Below are 23,072 nucleotides of genomic sequence, written 5' to 3'. Positions count from 1 at the left end.
TACTTGATCATGAACATGTGCTCACAGAGGCAGCAAGTTTCACTGCACACTGAGTGCTAGATTTCCCTCGTAGTGCCTGGCAGGTGCAAACACAGAACAACAGGACAAGCAATCTTTGTGCATCTCTGTCTGTCTTAAGGCCTGTGCACTAAACAAAGCCAGCTGCCTGTTTTCATTCTGCTCATGAGAACCTGCAAATTAATTATATTGAACAGCCCATGATACCTTATATTCAACATTTTTCACACTAAATAGAATTCAAACCAGACCCCTAGCATAGAGCACTGTAAAACAGGCATGGGCTCGCATCTCAGAAACAAGTCAGGTGTGTTGGTCTTTAGTGTGATTCAGTGATTGACTCCAAATCCCAAGATATATTACACAGTGATGAGATCTATAAAGATATTTTCGAACCCCCAACTCCAGAGGTGTGAGGCAGCAGTGCTAACCACTAAACCTCTGTGCCCCCCAGTATATATTTAAAAAAAAAAACAGCATTTAACAATTTATTAAATTTTATCACCTAATAGTGCATGAAGTGGAATAGTTTTTATTAGCCCTTCTTTTTCAGGGCCAGTTATTGGTGTTAATAAATAATTATTAGATCAAATTAATATGGTCAAATTGTTCCTTGCGATTGCTGCCATCTTATTGGTGTCCTGCTTTTTCATCAAACATTTCATGACGAGTCTCACAGCTAGTTTAGGAACAAATATGTGGAACTACTGAAACTACCCTGAAAATGAGCAACTAAACACAAAGATAAAGTCACAGTGAAATGCCTTGAAACGCGTAGCATTATTTGATGTGTTAATGTAATTTCCACTGAAACAGAATGCCAGGGCGGGACATATCGAGTGACTCCGCCCCTTTTTAAAGATAGCATTAAGCTTACCTCACAGCCCGGGCTAAACCGTACTTGACAGTTAGTACCATGGATTTTTATAATGGTGTGGGCGGGACACTTCAGATTCTAGAGAGCATTTGATTGGATAGAAAATCTGATGAGAAGCTGAAGTGTAGAATGATGTCATCAAAATTGCTGATCCGTACTGGTGGTAGACAGAGTGTAAATTTTTAATGCATATATATTCTAAATGCGAACTATGTCACTGTTTTGGAGTGCACTAGCTTATAGATAAACTTAAGGCTTACATATTCATACTTAAAAGCCACAAAACTTCCATTTTGATTTCATGGGGACTTTAAGGCCTCAGCAAACTTCATGCAGAGGCAGTGTTCGAATGGCCTTCACAGACAATATGAAATAATTGTGGCGCAAATGGAGGTCGTGCAGAGGCTTCACCTGCTGTGCTATGCACAAGGCAACTAGGTGAACTCCATGGGTGAATGTTACGCAACTAAACTTGCATTTGGTTGTTACATATGAGACTTTGCAGCAGGCAAGTTTCTTCCTGAAGTTGTGAAACATGTTATGAAATTTTAATAGCGCCACCTGGAGTACTGGAGAACTGGTACACAAGGGCCAGTGCAAAACTGCAGCACATATGTTAGCTTGTAAGGTCATGAAAGTGGTGTCATCTTCTTGCAACTCTTGCAGATGTCACCTTCACATTAACTATGCTCTGTAAACACTGCATAACTGATAAAGACTGACGGATGCAGAGTGGCAGCTTAACGTCTACATACAGTAAAAGCCGAGATGAGAGAAAACACTCGGCTTCACTCCGCCCCAACCTCACTCAGAAAGCAATGCAGCTTTCTGAACCATGATCACTTATCCTAATCAAGAGTGCAATAATGACGTACAGCTCTAATGATGTTATAAGACAACAATAATGTAAAGCTATGATTTGTTTGTGCAATTGATTATCTTCCATGGGAGAAAAAAAAGCAGTGCCGAGCATTTTACCACACGCTGCAGGAAACCATTAACAGAAACAAGCGATGCTCTAAAAAAAAAAAGCATGTAATCTAATTCAAAGCAGGCTTGCGCTGTTTACAAATACTGTTATTAGTGTCCTGTGGCAGTCGTTTTCTCTTAAGTGGGTTCTTCCTAATGCGTCGTTTTTATCTGTTTAAACGTCATGTTTCACTCTTGCAGTTGAAATTATGCATTAGCACACAAATACACACACAAATGATGCAGGTGCAAAAATAGGATAAATAGTCATTATGTGACCATTAATTTGTCATTTCCAGTTCACCAGTCTCGTCCTTTTTTCACATATCAATCAACCATTTTCTATCATTTTGTTGTTGTTTTTTTTTTCACCAGGAAATGTTTACTTCTTGCATTTGGTCTGACCACTCCTGATTATATAATTATGGCTGTTACAGCCCAAGCAAGGAGCCTGGATGTTACAGCCAAAATCTAATCAAAAAGGCTGTTCACAACTCCCCTGTATTCCTCTTTTCTTCCTGATAAACTCCACAACTGCAGAGACATCTGAGAACTTCTGTAAGTGGCAGATCTCAGAGATACAGTACACTTATATGCCCAAAAGTTTGTGGACACATGGCCATCACACCCACATGTGATTTTTGAACATGCCATTCCAGATGTAGTCCCACCTTTACTGTTATAATAACCTCCAGTCTTCTGGGAATGCTTTCCACTACATTTTGGGAAGTGGCTGTGGGGATTTGTGTTCATTCAGCCATAAGAGCATTAGTGAGGTCAGGCACTGATGTTGGGTGAGGACGCCTGGGGTGAGGTCAGGGTTCTGTGCAGGACACTTGAGTTCTTCCACTCCAACCTTGGCAAACCACGTCTTCATGGAGATCGCTTTGTGCACATTGTCCTGCTGGAACAGGTTTGGGTCTCTTAGTTCCAGTGAAGGGAAATTGTAATGTTACAGTATATAAAGACATCCTAAAGTGTGGGGAAACTTTAGTTGTTTGGGGAAAGCCCACACCTGGGTCTGATGGTCAGGTGTCCACAAACCTTTGTCTGTTTAGGGTATGTCTGAATCTGAGGCGTAGAGGGTAAATAAGAAGGGAGTCATAACAGTCCCCTGTGGTGCTCCTGTATTACTCACCACATTACCAGTCTTGTATGCTGTGGCTGAGAACTCAGATAGTCAATAATCCAGTTCACTAATGAAGTGTCTAAGATCTAAAACACGGGTTACTGTGACCTGTAACATTGATTCACATCACTGATATAGAACCATTTCTCTTCCAGCACTAAGAGAAATGAAGCTTCTCAGAGGATCTGCAGCCACACATTTGCGTAAATGATGCACTGTAGCCATAGCTGTAGCCATACAGTATATCCATCCCAACATCAAATTAAATTTAGGAGGAAGAATTAAACTGGCCATAAAATAGCATGTGCAGCGGGCTGCGTTTTCATTAACTTGGTGTAAGGGAATAAATGTGTCACTCTTGTAAACACACTTTCACTACGAGATATATGGACAGAGTGTATGAATAAATAAATAATACTGGGTGAGATCTAATTTTCAAAGTTTCAGCTAATGGCCATATTTATAGTATGGGGTAGCATGCAATATATATATTTTTTTTTCATGTTGAAATGGTTTACTATTAGACATATAGCCACTGGTACATATATGTATATTAGAGATACACATGTGTTACGTTATGTTACATGTACAGTATTGCTATTATACAATTCTATCTTCTATTCTATAACTATTGGTATAGTATATTTTCTATTTCAGGCTCATTTGATGCATTCAAGTGGTTCAATTCAACAGTGCGAACAGTGTTGCTAGGCAGCTTGGAAATATGAGTCTTCAGCGTGAACTAGCTAAGGATCGAACATTAACAATGTTGCTAAGTTGATTCTTTATATAAATGCTGTAAAGGCAAATTGCAGTGGAAATAAAACAATCTATAATAACTATTTTCTTCAGGTGTTAAGGGTAATAAACAAAAAAATGAAAATGACTTATGCTGTAATTACGGTTATCAAATAAAAACCAAAATTTTGGTTTGGTCAGACCAAACGTAAGTACAATGTGCCTGGTGAAATACAAGAGTACACAATGTGTACTTTTGTATTTTACTAGGCAAATTTTTCTTGCATTTGGCCTGACCACGCCTGACTGCTTACAGACTAAGCAAGTATACTGAATGTTGCAACATTTGCATCAGTGACCAATTGCATTGCTTTGCCTTTGGACCTTTAAATTGTAGCACAGAAGATCCGAAATGGAGGAAGACCGAATTGACTAAATATTTCATAAAGAAAACACTTGAAATGAAAAAACGAGGTGGATGTTGATATTGTTGGTAAACCTTACATCAGTTTTAGAAATATTTTGGTATTTTGGTATAAATTTCCCCTCTGTAGTGGGTATCGTCGGTGTTATGATTTATTTAGCAATTCAGCTCACAGAGAGATTCCATGAGATGATAGGCGTCGTGGATCACATTATTGATCTGATTCTTTTTAACCATTCTGATTCACTGGTTCAGAAACAGCAGGTTATAAATGCACATGTTTAATAGCTAGCATTGCATGACATACAAAGTACACACAGTACCATGGCTGGTTAGAATTCTATTCGGAACTTTTCAGGAGTTCTGGATGCTCAGCTTTAGTTGTAACAGGAAAAAACAATTTGCTTTTCTCAAATGCATGGAAAGATAGTCAAACTCTGTGGCAGAACCAATTAAATAAACCGATTACTTCCATTTCAAATGATTGGCGGAAATGTTCTACAACAGATAGCAAAATGAGGGATGGCCCAAAGCCGGCCTGAGTTTACATTTAATGGTTACTCCAGTCATTTATCTCACCATAAACAACTTCACATTAATGAACAGTGTCTTGGACATGATATAGACCTGTTTTTAATGTACACTTCTGTCCAGAAATGCAGCACAAGCTTTAGATATACCAGGTGGCATTTGAATCCGTTCTGAACCAGATTACAAATTACATGGAGGTTATAAAGGTGGCTGCTTATGGTTGGGTCAGTTTTTTTTTCCCTTCATACTTGACCTTTAGAGCCCTAAACTTAAACATTTTTGGTCCAGAATTGTCTGTTATATAGGACACATGTTTGTGTTCTCTGTAACAGCAGTTCTGACAGTAGTTCTGGCTACAAGGCTTATATTAATATCCTCATTATAATACATTACTATTTCAACTGTTTCTTTCTATAGTAACAGCTCACTCACACGAAATTGTGGATCCTCCACATCATCAAAAATTGCACGTTATTTTGCAAACAATATACATTCACTATCCACTTTAATAGGAAATGGGAACACCTATACACCTGCTCATTTATGCGGTTATTCAATTAGCCAATCAAGCAGCACAATGCATAAAATCGTACAGACACGTTTCAAGAGCTTCAGTTAATGTTCACATCAAAAAGTGTGATCTCTGTGATGTTAACAATGGTTAATTGTTGAAAATCCCAGGAGATCAGAACTTTCTGAAATACTCAAACCAGCCCATATTTGACTAACCTACATGCCACGGTTAAAGTCACAGAGATCACACTTTTTCCCTATTCTGGTCTTTGGTGTGAACTTTAACTGACCCATATCTTCATGATTTTATTTATTGTGCTGCTGCAACTTGATTGGCTATTGGATAACTGCATGAATGAGCAAGTGTAATGGTGTTCGTGGCATGGAGGTTAGTTTATTTATCCCTGTCTCACTGAACAGGCTACACAGCTACTAGTCAAGGCTCTTGTTATCTCAAAACTGGACTATTGCAATACACTACTCCTAGGCCTCCCAGCCAACTCCATCAAACCCCTGCAGATGAGAATGCAGCAGCTCACCTTGTTTTCAGCCAGCCCTAAAAGAACCCATGTTACACCCCCCTTCATCTCCCTCCACTGGCTTCCTGTAGCCACCCGCATCAAATTCAGTGCCTTGATGCTCACATACAAGACCTTGTCTGGAACAGCATCTCCGTACCTCAGCACTCTCCTTGAGATTTATGTTCCCTTGCACAACCTGAGATCAGTTAACAACCGAAGTCTGGTAGTACCTACTCAGTGAGGTATGAGGTTCCTTTCCAGAACCGTCAAACTGACTGTCCCTCAGTGGTGGAATGAACTTCCAGCCTCAATCCAGAAAGAATCTGTCCCTATCTTCAAAAAACGGCTAAAGACCCACCTCTTCCGTGAACACTTAACTAACCCTTAACTTGTCCCTCCCCCCTCTCCCACACTTATATTTTAAAAATAATAAATTCTGCACTTACACTGGCTCTTACACCTCTGCTCTGCTTCTCTAGAACTCAATAAAAAATCTTGTATGATAGCACTACTTGTATTGTTCACCGCTTGATACAAGCTTTACTTGTATTTCCTCATTTGTAAGTCACTTTAGATAAAAGCATCTGCTAAATGAATAATGTAAATGTGTTCCTATATATATATATATATATATATATATATATATATATATATATATATATATATATATATATATATATATATATATATATAGAGAGAGAGAGAGAGAGAGAGAGAGAGAGAGAGAGAGAGAGAGATATTGATATATATATATCAATGCCATGGTATATCTGAGGCCTATACTAGGCTTAACACTGGTCAAGAGGTGGGAATACACCCTGGATGGGTCACCAGTCTTTCGCAGGACACCATGCATACACTCATTCACACACTCATTTACAAACTCATTCACACCTAGGACAACCCATGTGGACATGGGAAGAATATGCCAAACTCTATACAGACAGTTACATTAAAAATGTTGTTCCTTCACAGTTGAAAAAACACTTGTAAAAAAAAAAATGTATCGTCCTTAATTTAAATATTATTTAAAGAATGAATACATGCATAAAGTTTATATAGGACTAAAAACAAGTCTATGTAAATTAGCAGCATTTTAAATTAGAAGCACAATTATGGGCAGAAATTCTGTATATAAAACCATCACCATGGTTTCTTCAGTCATACTCTCTCTCTCTCTCTCTCTCTCTCTCTCTCTCACTATCTATCTATCTATCTATCTCTCTATCTATCTATCTATCTCGCTCTATTTTTGCCCTAGAACTTGGTAGCAATTTAAAAGCTTACGTCTCTGATTGCGCTTATTTAGTCAGTGGAGTGAAACAGCCCTGAAGGTCTCAGAGAATCAAAGCGCACCCCAAACAATCATCTCACACAAATGGCTGGCAAAAAAAACCCAGGAAAGACAGAGAGGGAAGAATGAAGCCAAACGGCTGGGGAAATGTGGCGTGTCGTGTAATGGCACTTTACTCTAGTGCAAATTGAATTCAAAATGTCCATCCGCCCCAGAATGGACAGGCGGATTAGAGAGAGATGCAATTCTGTTTTTATCGCCTTGAGTGCCCCCCCAAAAAACCTGAGAGCTGTGGAATGAGTAGCGCCAGAGACTGCTTGCTGAGAGTATTGTGATTTTAATACAAATATCTAGAAGTTGTGTGTAGTGGGGACTTAATTCCCTGTCAAAAAATGTACTACTCAGGAATCTTTAATATCCACATGGCACACAGTAGGGGAAAGCAGTCATAATAGGAATGCAGTCTAGCTGAGGAGTAGGACAATACAAAATCTGTAACACACGTCTCAGCCATGGATTAATGACAGCACTGCGAGGCTGTAGCTCAGCTGAGTAGCTGTATAGCTTAGCACATATTTCTGCACACTTAAAAGATGTGTTTTCACTCACTGACAGGCTGACTGACTGATCCCCATTGTTAAAATGTGCAAAATATGTATCAATACACTTCTCACACATATTCAGAGTTTACCTACATTTATTCCCCCATCCAGTACTATAACAGTTCTTAATCACAAGTTGTCTCATGTCCTCCCATGTCCCTTTTATATTATTATTTTGATCAGGCATCTTTAATCAAGGACCAAAGTGTGCATCATTAAATGTTTCAGTGAATTCTCACTATCATCCAATAACATCCGGTGAACTGACGGCATTCATGCACAACTAGCTTTTATAGGTTATTACAGCCATTTTAATAACATATTGGTTTGCCATTTGTGCAGAAAAGAGCATTTACTATTGCACACTTTGATGACTGTCCCTTACTGGTCTTCAGCCAGAAATGGTTAAATGCAGTAAAAACTTTCAAATACAAAATAAAAGACTGTAGAAATGGATGTGTTTCTGTTCGTACGGGCAATGGACAGAAAACCTTTTCATGAAACACAATGGTGTGCGGTTACAGGAAAACAGTCAACAGTGGGTAGTGTGATGCAGCCTGATGCGAAGCAGAGAAAGTGTTACCACCACGAACTTGAATATTTTCCAATAAAAGCAAATCCTGATGTGTGTTTTATTATCTCACGACAGAATTTTGAGAAATGTTCTCATTATTTAGAGATTTCTAATTCATAATTTTTAAGAACCTTTCTCACTCTGAATTACTTCTTAATATTGTTGGATTAATTCACACTAATTCATAATTTGGGGGAAATCAGATTAGTTTGATATTCTAATGTATCATTTCAAGACGTGTTCTCGTTGTTTTAATATAATACATTTAAAAAGACATTCTTTTTTTTAAAAAAAAAAAAATCCTTTTTGAATCTTGTGAAACATTAATAATTTCTGGAAATGTTTTGGATATTTTGAAAAAAAAAAATCACAGTTTTGAGAATTATTTTCTTTTAAATAATAATTTTGAGAAATGTATTCATTATACAGTAAATATACAGTATTATATACTGAAATATGTAGTATTTACTTTAAGATTGTAAAATCTGAGAAACTTTATTGTAATTACGACATTATAATTATGGTTCCTTCTGCATTGGGCAACAACTAAGTTTGCATAATCTTGCCAGTCCAATCTTGCCATCTTCTTTGCCAATCCGATTGGAGGTAATTTCACTCAATTCCAGCAGCCTTCAAATCTCTCTCAACTTTTTCCTCTCTCTTGTTCTAGGTATATTTTAAGCGAGACGGTGAGCTGATTGAAGTGATCTCCTACGTCTCACCGACGGCAGCCGATGAAGGAGGAGGCTCAGCAGGTGTGCGCAGGGCAAGGCCTCTGATGAGCAGGGATCTGGATGACACCAAAATGCAGAAATCACTGTCTCTGCTTGGACGCCTCTATACTGAGAGTCCGAGACGGACCTACGCGGCCCGGCAGGCACGTTACGAGACCAGTCCAGCTACAGAGGCTATCCCAGAGACGGTGGTGAGCCGTGAGTTTCCGCACTGGGTGCAAAGTGCCGACCCGGCCTACTTCTTCAGCAATGCCCACCTCCCACAGAGCGATGGTTCTGTGACTGTGCAAGCCAAGCTCACATGGACCCTGAACCCTCAAATGGACAATGATGCCCTATTCAGCTGTGAGGTTAAACACCCAGCCCTCTCCATGCCTATGCAGACTGAGGTCACATTGGGTGAGTAGTATCTCATCAGTGTATGAGGCTGTTGTGCTTTAATACATTATTTTAATACCATAGCAATTGGTGAGCCTCAAGGTTACCACTGGCACTTCATAATCATAAGGGAAATGATCAGGCGCAAGGCTTGATAGGAGATTAATGGTTTAGACTTATCATGGGTTAAACTCAAGGTAACGTAAACCATCATGCCTGAAATGTACAAGCAGCCAAACAAGTCCAAATATAATGAAGTCAAACAACTTCTTCATGCCACTGCCAACCAAGGTCATGCTGAGGAAGTAGGATATCGTCAGTGCATGGCATGGTTGATGAACCTTATTGTTACTGTTGGAACTTCAGAATAACATGGAAGGTGCATGCATGCAAGTTATGAGTTCAAATCCTTCCTGGCTATTCCAGGGTGAATAGTCAGGGAGGGTTTAAGAAAATTCAGAACCAAAGTTGAGAAGGACAGTGAAAGGAAATTAATGGTTTAGCAAACTGATCATGGGTTAAACTTAAGGCCACCATAAACCTGTATGTCTGAAATGTACAAGCGGCCAAACAAATACAAACATAATTAAGTCAAATGCATTCTTCATGCCTGTGTTACTCTAAGTCCTGCTGGATGAGTAGGATATCATCAGTCCATGGAGTGGTCGTGCTTTACTGCTGATTTGAGACTAAATGAAGATTCATAGCATTAGCTGAACCTCAAGGTTACCTTTGAAACTTCATAATAGCTGTGCTCATGGACCCTAAGTGGAAAGGTCCAATTTTCAACTAGCTTTATGTCTTGGTAAAGAGGATATAAAGGGTTGTAGAAACATCTTAAGGATGATTTAAGTCTAAAGTTGGGTGCACTACAAAAGAAGATTTATGGTTGAGGGGATCACCACTTTGAAAAGATCAACACGCTGCCATCTCTGTGCCTGGTGACTGGATTATAGGAGATTGAAGAAGTTGAAAATGTGCCCTAATGTTGATTTAATCCAAAATAGAATGGACTATGGATTAGCAAGCTTATCATAGGTTAAACCCATAGATTAAAACCCAGGGTCATCTATGCTTGAAGGTTACAAGCACCCAAATCCCAGGGTCACCCCAAATCCAAACAAAGTGAATGTTGTGAATACAAACACCATATCCATGCCTGTGCAGACATAGGTCATGCCGCATGAGTTATCATCAACTTATGGTGTGGCTGTGCTTTAAAGCTGATTTAATACCAAATTATTGGTGAACCTCAAGGCTTCTTTGGAATAATAAGCATGTGAGGTATTACATTGAAACACTCAGATGACACTGTGCCAGGGTATCTCAAATTAAGGTTTTAAATTCTGGCATTTCCAGTCATTCCCACATCTGCCTTTTTTCTGTCTTTTGAAGTTAATAAGACAAAAATGCAGTTTGTCATCTTACAGAGAAACTGCAAAAGCCAAAGACCTCAAGATGTCTTGAAGACTTTCCCATCTTGGAAAACCTAAAGTTACAGCTTTACCTCTGACTGTTATAAAGTGGAGACACTGAAGACTCATTCTAAAATGCAACATAAATGACTCCTCACAGGAAAACTTTACCATATCAGTAATTACATGCATTTTGTTTGTTAATGTGGAGCACTAAACATCTGCTATAGCAGTCCTGTTGTAAGTTAGCATATTAGAATGACAGCATTAATATCAACCTTGTAGCCAGAATTCCTGCCAATCAGAATTGAGCATTCATCTGTTCTGTGGTATAAATTTTAACACCCACCCAGTTTGTCTTTACATGAAGCTTTTAGGACAGAAACAGCCCTAACTTGACTCAGAATTCAGTGCCCTTGGTGACTTGAAACTTTCATAGCCCTTTTTTAGAGACTGTTGGTCTTGCTGAACCCAGCATTCTTGAGGAACTGTCTAAATAAGTTGACCTTTGAACACTACAATTTTTCTTTCACTGATCAGGACCTGGATAAAGGAACCTCTTTCTAAATCAGAGGGCGAGAAACAAACCTACCTGCAGTCATCACTTTTCTCTTGGCTTGTCCTCTACCTTCCTTGCTCTATCACCACTGCATCTTTTTACATCGCCCTCTGACAAATGCATTTAGAGCAACTCGGACTTCCATTTGTTGCTTAATTGTGTTACAGCCGGGCAGATTGCAAGACCTAACGCAGAAATGCTGAATCTCGCTGTGATTGACAGGCTAATACATTGCACTGCCTGCGCGCTAGATTGAGTTAACTTACAACCATTATTGAAAAAGTCAACCTGAATTAGGCGAGTGGAGTGAGACTTGAATCACGTGCTGGCCTCCAAGATGCCATTGTTGTAGATGCCAATGCCAGTGTGGTCCTAATAATAATAATTTACCATGCTAACTGAGATGTTATGGAGATTTCATGCTAGTTTGTTTTTCACCATTCGTTTGCTGAAATTGCATTTGTATGCAGCTGAAAAAGTGAGGAAAAACGAATAGGATCCCAATAGGTCTTTTTTCTCATGGAGACCTGAACCAAACTGGCTGTTAACACTAAAATAAAGATGACCTCCAGCAGCTCCTATTATCATATCAAAAGCTGCACGTGCTCACAGACTCCCATTCGTCAGCCTTGGGAAGAGGAGGACGAGTGATATGACGCAGGACAAGATAAACAGATGTGTTTCTGACTTCCTGACATGGGAACAGTAAGAAATGAAAGTGGGACACGTAGAGAGTGGGGTTCATACAAAGGACCTGCAGTACGATGCTTTCTTCTCTCTATTACATACTCTTTATTGTCCCTCTATCTTTCCTAACAAAGTCCCTTTTTTGGACTTTTTTTTGTTCTGGTAATTTCATGACAGATAGAATCGGATGGCTCGGTTCATCACAGTGGTGTCTGGTTGCTAAAATCAGTCACTCAGTATTGAAGAATCTGTCAAAATTTATAGTCTAGGAACAGAATCTAAGTTTCTTTCCAAAACGACAAGGAACAGTATAATACAATTGATGTTGGATTGAAATTCGAACCACTGTTGCACAGATAACTACAGTTAGTTTTTTCTTCTCTTCAGGGAAGTGTTTCATATTTCCAATCCAATTCCAATCCAGTTTTATTTATAAAGCACATCATAAAACAACATAGTTGACCACAGTGCTGTACAATGTAATCAAATAAAATGACAATAATTAATAACCACAAATTTAAAACATCAACACACACCATTCAAGAAAAACTACAACTATGAGTAGCTACAGTGAGAGTACCTCAACACTCATAACTAATCAAAAGCTAATGTAAAAAAAATCTTTTGTAACTCCTCCTTAAATTCATTCAACAATGATGAATGTCTCAAATAGTCTGTTAAATTATTTCATAGCCTTGGGAACTTTATTTTTGGTCGAGGAACATGTAGGAGATTTTGTGCATTAGATAGTAATGATCTCCTTCACTCATGAACGTGAATAAGAGCAGCAGTGTATGCCAACAAGAATTCGGGTTAAAAGACAGATACAATTGTATACCATCGGCATATGAAAGGAAAGACACACCGTAATTACCTGAAATCATTCCTAACGGTAGCACATAAAGAGAAAAGAAAATGGGTTCTAAAATCGAACTTTGCGGGATACCACATGATAGGGGTGCAGGGCAATGCAAAGTCTCCCATGCAAACCAAATAAACTTATTTTGAAAGTATGACTTTCAATCCATCTTAATCCACCTTACACTGCAGTCAGATCTAGGAGTAGAAGCACAGTGAAGTTACTTACCATGGTCGGTTGCCATAAAAAATATAATTAAAAACTCTCCACAGAGCTGATTCAGTACTGTGATGTTTTTAAAGCCCAATTGAAACACTTTACAGATCTCATTTGTATCAATAAATGACTGAAGTTGAATGAGGATGCTCTTCTCCAGAGTTTTAGCCAGGAATGGAAATTTCGAGATTGGTCTAAAATTAGCTAACACACTCTTATCCAAGTTTGATTTCTTCAAAAGGGGCTGAACCACTACATGTTTAAAGTAGTCAGGCACAAACCCCAAAAGCAAATTCTTATTAATTATAGACACTATATATGGGCCAACTGATTTGAAAACTTGTTTTAACAAATGAGTCGGAACAATATCTTGAGGAGACTTTAGTTTAAGTACAAAGTCCTCAAGGGTAGATAGAGAGATCGGCTCAAAATCTGAGAAAGTAACACCAGATACAGATTCCTGTACAGCAGCATACAAACATATAGCATTTTCTAGTCTGGTAAAATGGTAGATAGAAATTAGGCTGAAAAACTCTGAAATAAGGGTTGCATAGTGGTGTAGCAGGTAGTGTTGGTGTCTCACAGCTACAGGGTACCTGGATTGTTCTTTAATGTCTGCATGGAGTTTTGCATATTGTCCATATGTCCATATGGGTTTTCTCTGACTTGTCTGGTTTCTTCCTACCTCATAAAAACATGCCATTGAATTGCCTGTGCTAAATTGCCCCTAGGTGTGAATGAGCATATAATGCCCTTGAATCGACTGGCATCCCATTAAGGGTGTCCTTCGAATGGCTCCAGATCCAACCATGACCGTGACCAGTGCACAGAGTTTGCATGTTCTCCCTGTACTTCTGGGGTTTCCTCAGGTACTCCAGTTTCCTCCCCCAATCCAAAGACATGCATTGTAGACTGATTGGCATTTCCAAATGATCTGAAGTGTGTGAATGTGTGTGCGATTGTGCCCTGTGATGGGTTGGCACCTCGTCCAGGGTGTCCCCCCATCTTGTGCCCCGAGTCCTCTGGGATAGGCTCCAGGCTCCCTGAGACCCTGTGTAGGATAAGCTGTACAAATGGATAGATGAATAGGTGGATGATTGTTTTTGCATCTGACTTCTGTTTTATTGTTTGATTGTTTGTTGAATTTGTCCACTGGTTGGCTGTGTGGTGGAGCACCTGTTCACCATGAATAGAGTGCAGCATCTGATCACTTTCTGCTTGCCTGCTACTTTTGGTGATGGCAGGGAGTTTTGGTGATCTTGGGTTTGCTTAGCCCTCTGAGTAGCTATGTTCCTATCGATTTGTGTGGTGTTTGTACATATCTGCAGCTACATGAATCCATGCTGCTGCATTCAGAGTGGTGCCAAGAGGTATTTTCTTATTCTATGTGTACACTACATACAGACAGGTGACAAATTAAAGAGACATCAGCAGCTCTGTTATGCTGTATATTTATTTTGCTGCCATGGTTTGAGTCCACTTGTCCACTTAGAGGGAAGGGTCACAGCAAATCGATACAAAATTCTTCTGAATGATCACCTTTATCCTAAGATGAAACATTTCTATCCTGATGCAAATGGTCTCTTCCGGGATGACTCTGACCCCCACCCACACGGCCCAAGCGCTCAAATGGTTTGGTGAGGATGAAAATGATGTAACTCATATGATTTTGGATCTCTCCATCACCTCTTCAAAACACCAACAGAGGGAATATCTTTTTGAAGAACGGTGTTCATCCATCCAACACAGTTTGTAAGACTTGTAGAATTAATGCCAAGGTGCATTGAATCTATTCATGCCACTCATGATGAACCCGACACACACATTAGTTTGGATTTTCTTTTCATTTGTCAACCGTCTGTAAATAATTAGAAGTTTTGCAACAGTAGATTTTCCTCCATTAACTCCAAAGAGCTCTAAACCTGGTCCCCTACTGAGTGGTATATCAGATTCTGTGTTAACCCCTCTCCAGTGTTTTAGTGTCGTTGGTCCCCTACGCTTCACTACAACATTCCCATTATTCCCACAGAGTGTCATGCAAAATAAAGCATGAAAATGTCATCCACAGCAGAACAAGCCTTTCATTCCACTTTGCCCCATGAGGGTAAAGCTGTGGATCATTATGGTCCCGATAGTAAACGTGTGTCTACATGATAACAGCTGGAGAAAAATGAACTCACAGGAGCATGCACCTAGTAAAGGGCAGGTTAATTGTCCAAATGTTTGTTAGTTTGATGAGCCGTTTTCAGTGTAGTGACTGATTTTCCAGCTAAATACTTCAAGGAAGTGGATGGAGGACACGACCTCAAACTTTCCTCTTTTTTTATATTTAGATGTACATTATCTCACAAGGAGACAGTATACACAGCTTAAACCATACTATATATTATAATAGTATACATATTATAATAAAGTAATCCATCAAGCCGTCCATTTTCCTACCACTTATCTTTACTGGGTCGTAATGAAGTAATTAATTAATGTTATTATTTGAAACTAGTGAATTGCAGGTATTTCGTATTTCAGTCTACTGTATATGGTGTAGAAAATTTGAGTTTTGTTTTATGATTATAACTTATTGTAATGATGATCTCATTCATTCTTTGTGAGGATCTATGTTATTAATGTTGCTTTTACTCCATTTTCATTATCTCAATTCTACAGTTCAATGAAATTACCTTCCTTAAATGAATAACTTGACCTTGATTAGAAAATGAACGGCACATCATGGCAGCATTCTCCCGATAGATAGATAGATAGATAGATGGATGGATGGATGGATGGATGGATAGATAGACAGACAGATAGACAGACAGACAGATAGAAATGAGATAGCATAAATAAATATTTAAATATCCTCTGCACTTCTTTCACAGTTTTTTACCTTTTTTTTTTTTTGTAACTGTTTATAGCTGCTATGAGTGATAATAGGTACTAACTTCTTTCGCAGATGTTTGAGCATTAAATATAACTATAAAGGGATAACGGTATGCGTCGTTCGGTAATAAATTTTTTTTTTAATGTAATCGTTGGAAAATTGCTGAATGAAACATTTTCTGCGATAGGATACTAATCAGCTTCAGGGTGTGAGCAATAACTGCACTACATGTGTGACTGCATCACAAAACCTTATCTTTGATTCTTTTTAAAAACAGCATGATACAAACTGTTTTGTTCCTTATATAAGTGAAGAGAGGGAACATTTTGTATTTAAAAAAAATCAAGGCCTGGTTTCAGCAGTTCAAACAGCTCATGGTTTCTGAAATATTATGTAAATGGACACTTCAGGTCTGATCATTTTGAAGGCAGTTGAGATGGCTGGGCTTAAAGCCGTCCTGCATTGGCTGTGGGTCAAACTCCACGTGGACATGAGCCCATGCAGCCGGTGGCTTTCCATAATTAAAGCAGAGGATTAAGCGAGTCAGGATTTGTTTTGGATTCAGCAAAAAAAAAAAAAAAAAGGAACCAGAGCTGGGGGCAGATTATAATCTTTTAGCCTAAACAGAATGATGATCTGTGGGTTTGTGCAGGTTCCTTTATCTAGAGATAAAGATAATTAAAATGATAAGGCTGCAGATATTCAGGCATGATGGCAAAAAAAAATGCATCCTGTATGCATCTTTAGTTTTTTCCATCCTAAAACATTTGCATTGAATTAGACAAGACAAGACAATGTCTTTTACATTTAGTCTTATGTAATCCGCTGTGTTCTGGTAGGTACAGAGAATTTGAGCTGAGCACAGCTGGTCGAGGGGACGGAAAGATAGGAGATCGGCTGTTTGAGGTTTCTAGGTGTTCACCGGCTGACATTAACCTTGGGACGTGTCAGTCACCTCCCTCTTCACAGAGGAGGGGCAGAGCGCAGAATGTGTTGTCGTAATCAAAGGTGATGACGCGAACTGCCAACTGTTCGCACTGGACGCCGGCCCAGACCCGAGCATCTCATCATCACGCCCGTCAACAGTCATGCTTTCTGTCAGAGCCAGGGCTCAAAAATACCTCACAGTGTGATGCATCGCTGCAGATGGCCCACGGTGGCAGGGCCACTGGCTAAACACAGGGCGTTAGTAAATATCACAGGCCAGTGATTTGACCTCGTTCTCGCAGACAGTACAGACACACAATCCAGGTTATTGATCCTTTAATTCAACAGCTAAGTGCAGGGTCAGTCCATGCGTGTGCATCCCTCATATGTATAAACACCTTCACTGTGTTTCTCACGAGTTTTCATGGGTAAAAATCGATGGAGTCATCAATTCATGATTCATGTCTTGACAAGCTCTTAATCGCTCCAGTATATCACTTCTCCAGTCTCGCCCACCACACACTCTGTTGCTAATGTCTCAACTCATTTCTGTAATAAAAAACAGCCTCTTTTTTTCCTTTTTTTTGCGGTGTGGTGGTGACATTATGATTTATGCACGAATTAAAAATGGGGGGGCACTCTTAAATCAGGATTAAACTGCATGCACACTGTCCACAAGTCTGATTTTCTAATCAAACTTTTATTTTAAAATATCTTTTTAACAGTAAACTTAAATGTACCAGTGTAACTATCAAGTTGCGTGAAAACTGTTTTAATATAACATTCAACAGTCGTCTAGCTGTGTGAAACTAAAAGATGTATAGATAATAATGTGCAGAGATCTTGTGGGATACGATGCCTGCTCCAGCGATTTATATATAGTGCATTCGTGTCATGTCAGATTTATAATAAAAATCATCCGTTACTACCATGCTTGGAATGTTCTGTAATATAGCTCGATGGTGTGTGACGTAATGTTCTAAACAAACACAGCAGAATAAATGACAGCCACTCACTTCCACAGTTAAAGTAGTAAAGATTATAATGTTCAGATTGAACTCTTTACCAATTTTCTAACATTTCTTATTTTGTAGTATGTAATAATAATAATAATAATAATAATAATAATAAAATGTAAATTTTAACTTTGTATGTATCAAACTATGCAAACGAATTTCTGAGTCCAAGAAGAATCTTTGAGTCGTCGACATGTAATTACTGTCATTCTGACATGACATGAAAGCAGGATAATTCCCACCCGTGTGAAGTAATGATATAAGTGGAGCTGTCAGATTTAAATGTGATTTTTGCTGCTCATACTGTCATGAAATATGAGGAAATATAAGATCAGATGTTGACCACTATTTCCTGCAGTATGAATGTGTTCTCGGCCAAATATTTAGAAATGCAGGATTCAGGATGTTGATGCTGTTGCTAATGCTGATGGAAAAAAATAAAAGAAAGGTTTTAAAGGTCTGATTGGGGACCTACGATGTTCCATGGAACACTTCCACAGAAATTCACCCTCTGGCCCGATCTTTTTAAGTCTGCCGGTGTTTCCCGGGGTTTGATATCCACTCTTTATAATAGGTTTATCTTTAATGCTCCTCACCCCCTTGGAATAGTGGAAGTATGGTCTCGGGATTTCTATGAAGCTGGTGGGGAATTGGGATTGGGTTTCTATTTAGAAGAATGTATTTGCTTCATCTAAGAAATTTTGCTCCCCAGTTAATTGATTATAAATTAACACATAGACTCATACTCCTCACCACACTTTCAATTCAATTCAGTTCAGTTTTATTTGTATAGTGCTTTTAACAATGGACATTGTCTTAAAGCAGCGTTACAGAAATATATAAACTAAGAATATAGATTTTAAATGTATGAATTTTTCCCTGATGAGCAAGCTAGAGGCGTCTGTGGCAAGGAAAACCGTCTGAGTTATACATGTAAACCTGTTCCCTGAGAAGAGAATGAGACATTGCGGGAGTTTCACGCTGTGGGCGCTTCCTACAGGCTGAAGCTCACGGAACATTGTGTTCCCTTTGAAAGGGAACGTCTGGGTTATGCATGTAAACTTGTTCCCTGAGAAGGGAACGTAACGTTGCATGAGCTTCATGTTGTGGGAAGTGCCCAGAGGTATTTCAATGTTAGTTCCATTTGAAAAGGAACCCCCTGAGACGATATGAGGTAGAAACCTTGAGAGGAACCAGACTCAAAAGCAAACCCATCCTCATGTGGGTGACACCAGTGCAATTATAAATAAATCCCTTCTATAAATGTGCTAATACTACAGTACATAATCAAATAGTGCAGCTGTGTAACCATGAAATTCATTACAGTTTTTACAGTTTTGTTGAACTTATACACTGTTCACTGATGGAGACTTGAGTGCAAAACAGTTCGTGGCAATTGCAGTCCTAAAGCTATAATAGCATAACTGTTCATATGAATTTTGACTTCCAATTGATGAGAACTCCAACCATTAGTAAGGCATCAGGATGTATCAGACAGGTACGGTGAGCAGAAGAGGTCAGGATCACTGGTATCTCAGAAGTAACGTGTAGCTCAACAGAGAGAGAGGGAGTGAGAGGGAGAGATTATTAGGCATGCTTATTGTCCCATAATGGTTAAGGACAATGTACTTTGCATGAGTTAAAGCAGGGACTCCAGCAAGACTTGCTATGACAGCATAACTGAAAGGGCGAGCCAGGTAACACAAACATGAGGGCGCCCTGGGACATAACAAGGCCAGCCACTCCACCATCGACAAACCTGGGTGAACGTGTGAAAGTGGTGGGTGACAGCATCCAAACATCCAAGTTCACCACAACACTCTCTGCTTGTGAGCCCTCTAGATCTGCTCCTTTACCTAAGAAAAGACTATTCACAAAAGGCTTGACTAAATAAATATGTTTTCTGCCTGAACACTAATTCTAAGGCTGTTCCATAACTGCAGGGCTTTGTAAGAGAAAGCTCTGCCCCCTGCTGTAGCCTTCTCTATTCGAGGTACTGTACCAACAAATTTTGATTGAAGTGGTTGTGGCAGGTCATAAAAGACCAAAAGTTCGCTCAGCTTCTGTGGTGTGAGACCACTCAGTATGCATAGAGAAGTCACCATTTACATCTACAAACTGATAAGGATCAGTCAAATAAGACCTGAGCCAGGAGAAGACCGTTACCTTAATGCCAACGTTTTCTAGTCTATCAAGGAGAATAGTATGATCAGTGGTATCAAAAACCTTAGCTGCACTAAGGTCAAGTAACACAAGCAAGGAGACACAACCCTGATTAGAGGCCAGTAGTAGGTCATTTACCACTTTAACCAGCGCTGTCTCTGTGCTATGATGAGGCCTAAATCCTGACTGATACATTTCCTGAATGTTATTCCTATGCAAGTACAAACATAGCTGCTGTGCTACAACCTTTTCTAAGATCTTGGGGATAAAGGGGAGATTTGATATTGGCCTATAGTTGGAAAATTCCAAATAAAAATTACTGCTGATCATTTGTGTTCTAAATGTTCCTCAGATGTTATTGGTACCTTTGTCCATATAATCTGGCAGTGTCCCCCAGTCAAACATATTTGGGAAATTGCTGCAGACCTGTTGTCTTCTCTTTTAGAAAGAGATGTTCCTATATTCTCTTTTAGAAAGAGATCTTCCTATAGTGATTTTCTATTTTCCCAGCAGTATTCTTGTTCGGAGATTTTTCGATCTTTTGATCTAAACCTTCTCTACAAGAAAATACTTCTGGCTTGCCCAAATGTTGTTGAAAAGACAGTTCTTGGATTTCGTATCGAGTCTGTCCCTTCTCTGAAGGCAGTCTTTTTAAGTTTCCTTGTAGATATTCTTTTGCTGGAAAAGGGCAACTGCCAGGCTACATCCCTCAAGAACGACCACTCTGGAATATTTGTGTCTCTGCTTATTGATTTTATCGTGTGCATCTCTTAGGGGTTTATAGTTCATAGCCTTGTTTATAATGTGTTTATAAATTGCTATAACATGCATTCTGTTAACACTCACCAATACCATTGAGTGTAATCTACTGAGTGTAGATTATAAGTGAAGTATATTGTACAGTTGTGAGGTTCTTATTATAATTAATTATATCCTTAAGAATGCCTCATAATATGACTGTATTTATAGTTCAGTGGAAATATGACCTTAAAAGAAAATGGTACATTTAACATATTTAATTACAATCGAAACCTTATTTGCATAAACAAATGTAATTTAAAAATACAATCAAAAATATATATATGTAAGAACAACTAGCAAATATTTTTATTATAACATATGGTAAAATGTTTCAAATTTACCAAGCTCTACATTACAGTAATTACCACTCCCATATGGTTCACAAAATGGCACAGCACTACAGCACCCATCAGCCACTGCACCCCACATGTTCACGTCATACTCCAAGTCACATAATCACGAACACCTGAACCACATTTATGCAAAATGAGCACCACTATTTAAGTCCTTAAGTCACGTTTGTGTAGCACACCTTGTCTAGCATCTGTTGTTAGTAGCGCCATTATATGTTGTTGATTCCATGCCATGTTCAAGTATATTTCATGATGGTCTAGTTAAGGTTTGTGTTTGTTATGTACTCCTAATCTTTGTTCATGTGTGTTTCACTTTTAATAAAATACAACGCACTTGCATCCATCTCCAACCAATCCCTGACAGTGTGAAACGATGCAGAACTTATAAAACCTGCACCAATCAGGATTCTCAATACCATCCAGTTGCCTTCCCCGTTAAACGCCACCACTGCTTTTGTTTGAAGGCAGCAGAACCTCTCGCTTTCATGAAACAGCTAAAAATGTGTGACTTATCTGCGCTCTGTATACACAGGAGAAATCACTGGTGCCTCAGAAGGTCACAATGTGATTTTTTTTTTTCTTCTTTCCATGGCCAGCTTCTCTCAGGCACCAAATTAAACCCATCTGTGGGCTTCCGTCCGTACAAGACAAGGGAATTAGTTTCCTCAGTGTCTCTTATCTCTCTACCTCCATACCCTGCCTCACATGCTCTGTTTCTCCTCCAGTAATGAATATCTAACCAATTTAGTTTCTTGTCTCTCTCTCGGGGAATAAATCCTCCCTCAGCTCCTTGGATGAAAGAAAGTAGGAATCCCCAGAGTCCCAGCTACGACCTCGGTGCTCAACGCTGTGACCTTAATTGATAAGGATGGTATTCAGTATACAAAATGGATCTAATGACCTTTATTCCTGTCGCTCATAACTCCTTTTGCAGCGTGACATAGGTAATCATAGGCTGGTCAACCATAGAAAAAGTAATTACTTGTCGCTAGAAGATACCCACAGTGCAGGCAAGGTGCATTTTGAAGGCCTAAGTACCTGAATTGCCAGGAACTTTAGGCTTGTGCCTCAAAAAATAAAAAGTTAATGACAGCAAATCTTTGTCTGGTCGCCGTGTTGCATGCTCATTGTCCTGTAATGTGTATTTTTTTTGTTGATTCTGGTTTTAATTTGAACACTTGAACTTGAACTAAGTTTTGTTTGCTGCTGTATTTTTGTTATTCCTGTGAGAATTCCTGTTAGTGCTTGAATTGAATTGAATTGTTTGTGTTGAGAAGATGAGTGTGGTTTGTGTCGTATAGACAAGTATGTTTTAAGTAAGTGTGCAGTTTTTTTAGAAAACAGACCTGAAGTCAATTTTAAGGATCAGAGTCAAATAATAAAAATAAAATTAAGTAAAATGTAATCTGGAACATATATATTTATTTTAGTTTACAATCCCTATAAAATGTCCTTACCATAATGGTAATGTCAATAAAATAAATGTTATGGTTGTTTTCTGGTAACTTTTCCAGTAAGTCATTGCAAATCACGGCAAATATTTATGTAGAAAAAAATGTTTAAAAATATAATCAGTTGTTTTCATTCAGCTGCGTTTTTCACAGCCTGTCAATCAAATAAGCCTCTGTTCAGGGTAACTTTTATGGAAGATTCTCTGATAAGGACTCTGATCAATGATCATTTCACTTGTGTTGCTCTTTAATCTTTATACTCCATTATATCTGATCTGTTTTTTCTCTTATCTTTCTTATGTTTCTTCACAGCGGCTCCTAAAGGCCCCAAGCTTATCATGACCCCAACCAGGGCGAAGGTAGGAGACACGGTGCGCATCATTGTGCAAGGATTCCAGGTACGAACCCCAGGGGTAACAGAGGGGTATGAAACTGGGGCCAACTT

General features: G+C 38.9%; 1 protein-coding gene across 1 annotated transcript in view; it reads left to right on the top strand.

Annotated features, from left to right (window-relative positions):
- igsf21a (immunoglobin superfamily, member 21a) overlaps positions 1-23,072 on the top strand; it is a 268,718-nt gene that overhangs the window by 232,061 nt on the left and 13,585 nt on the right. The window contains exons 6-7 of the mRNA XM_017450972.2: positions 8,861-9,323; positions 22,940-23,025. Coding sequence (XP_017306461.1) covers positions 8,861-9,323; positions 22,940-23,025 — 549 coding nt within the window. The remainder of the gene's footprint in view (positions 1-8,860; positions 9,324-22,939; positions 23,026-23,072) is intronic.

This window comes from Ictalurus punctatus, chromosome 21 (assembly GCF_001660625.3).
Source record: "Ictalurus punctatus breed USDA103 chromosome 21, Coco_2.0, whole genome shotgun sequence".
In the NCBI taxonomy this organism is placed as follows: Eukaryota; Metazoa; Chordata; class Actinopteri; order Siluriformes; family Ictaluridae; genus Ictalurus; species Ictalurus punctatus.
The sequence above is the reverse complement of the archived record's forward strand: the minus strand, read 5'-3'. Positions and strand labels throughout refer to the sequence as shown.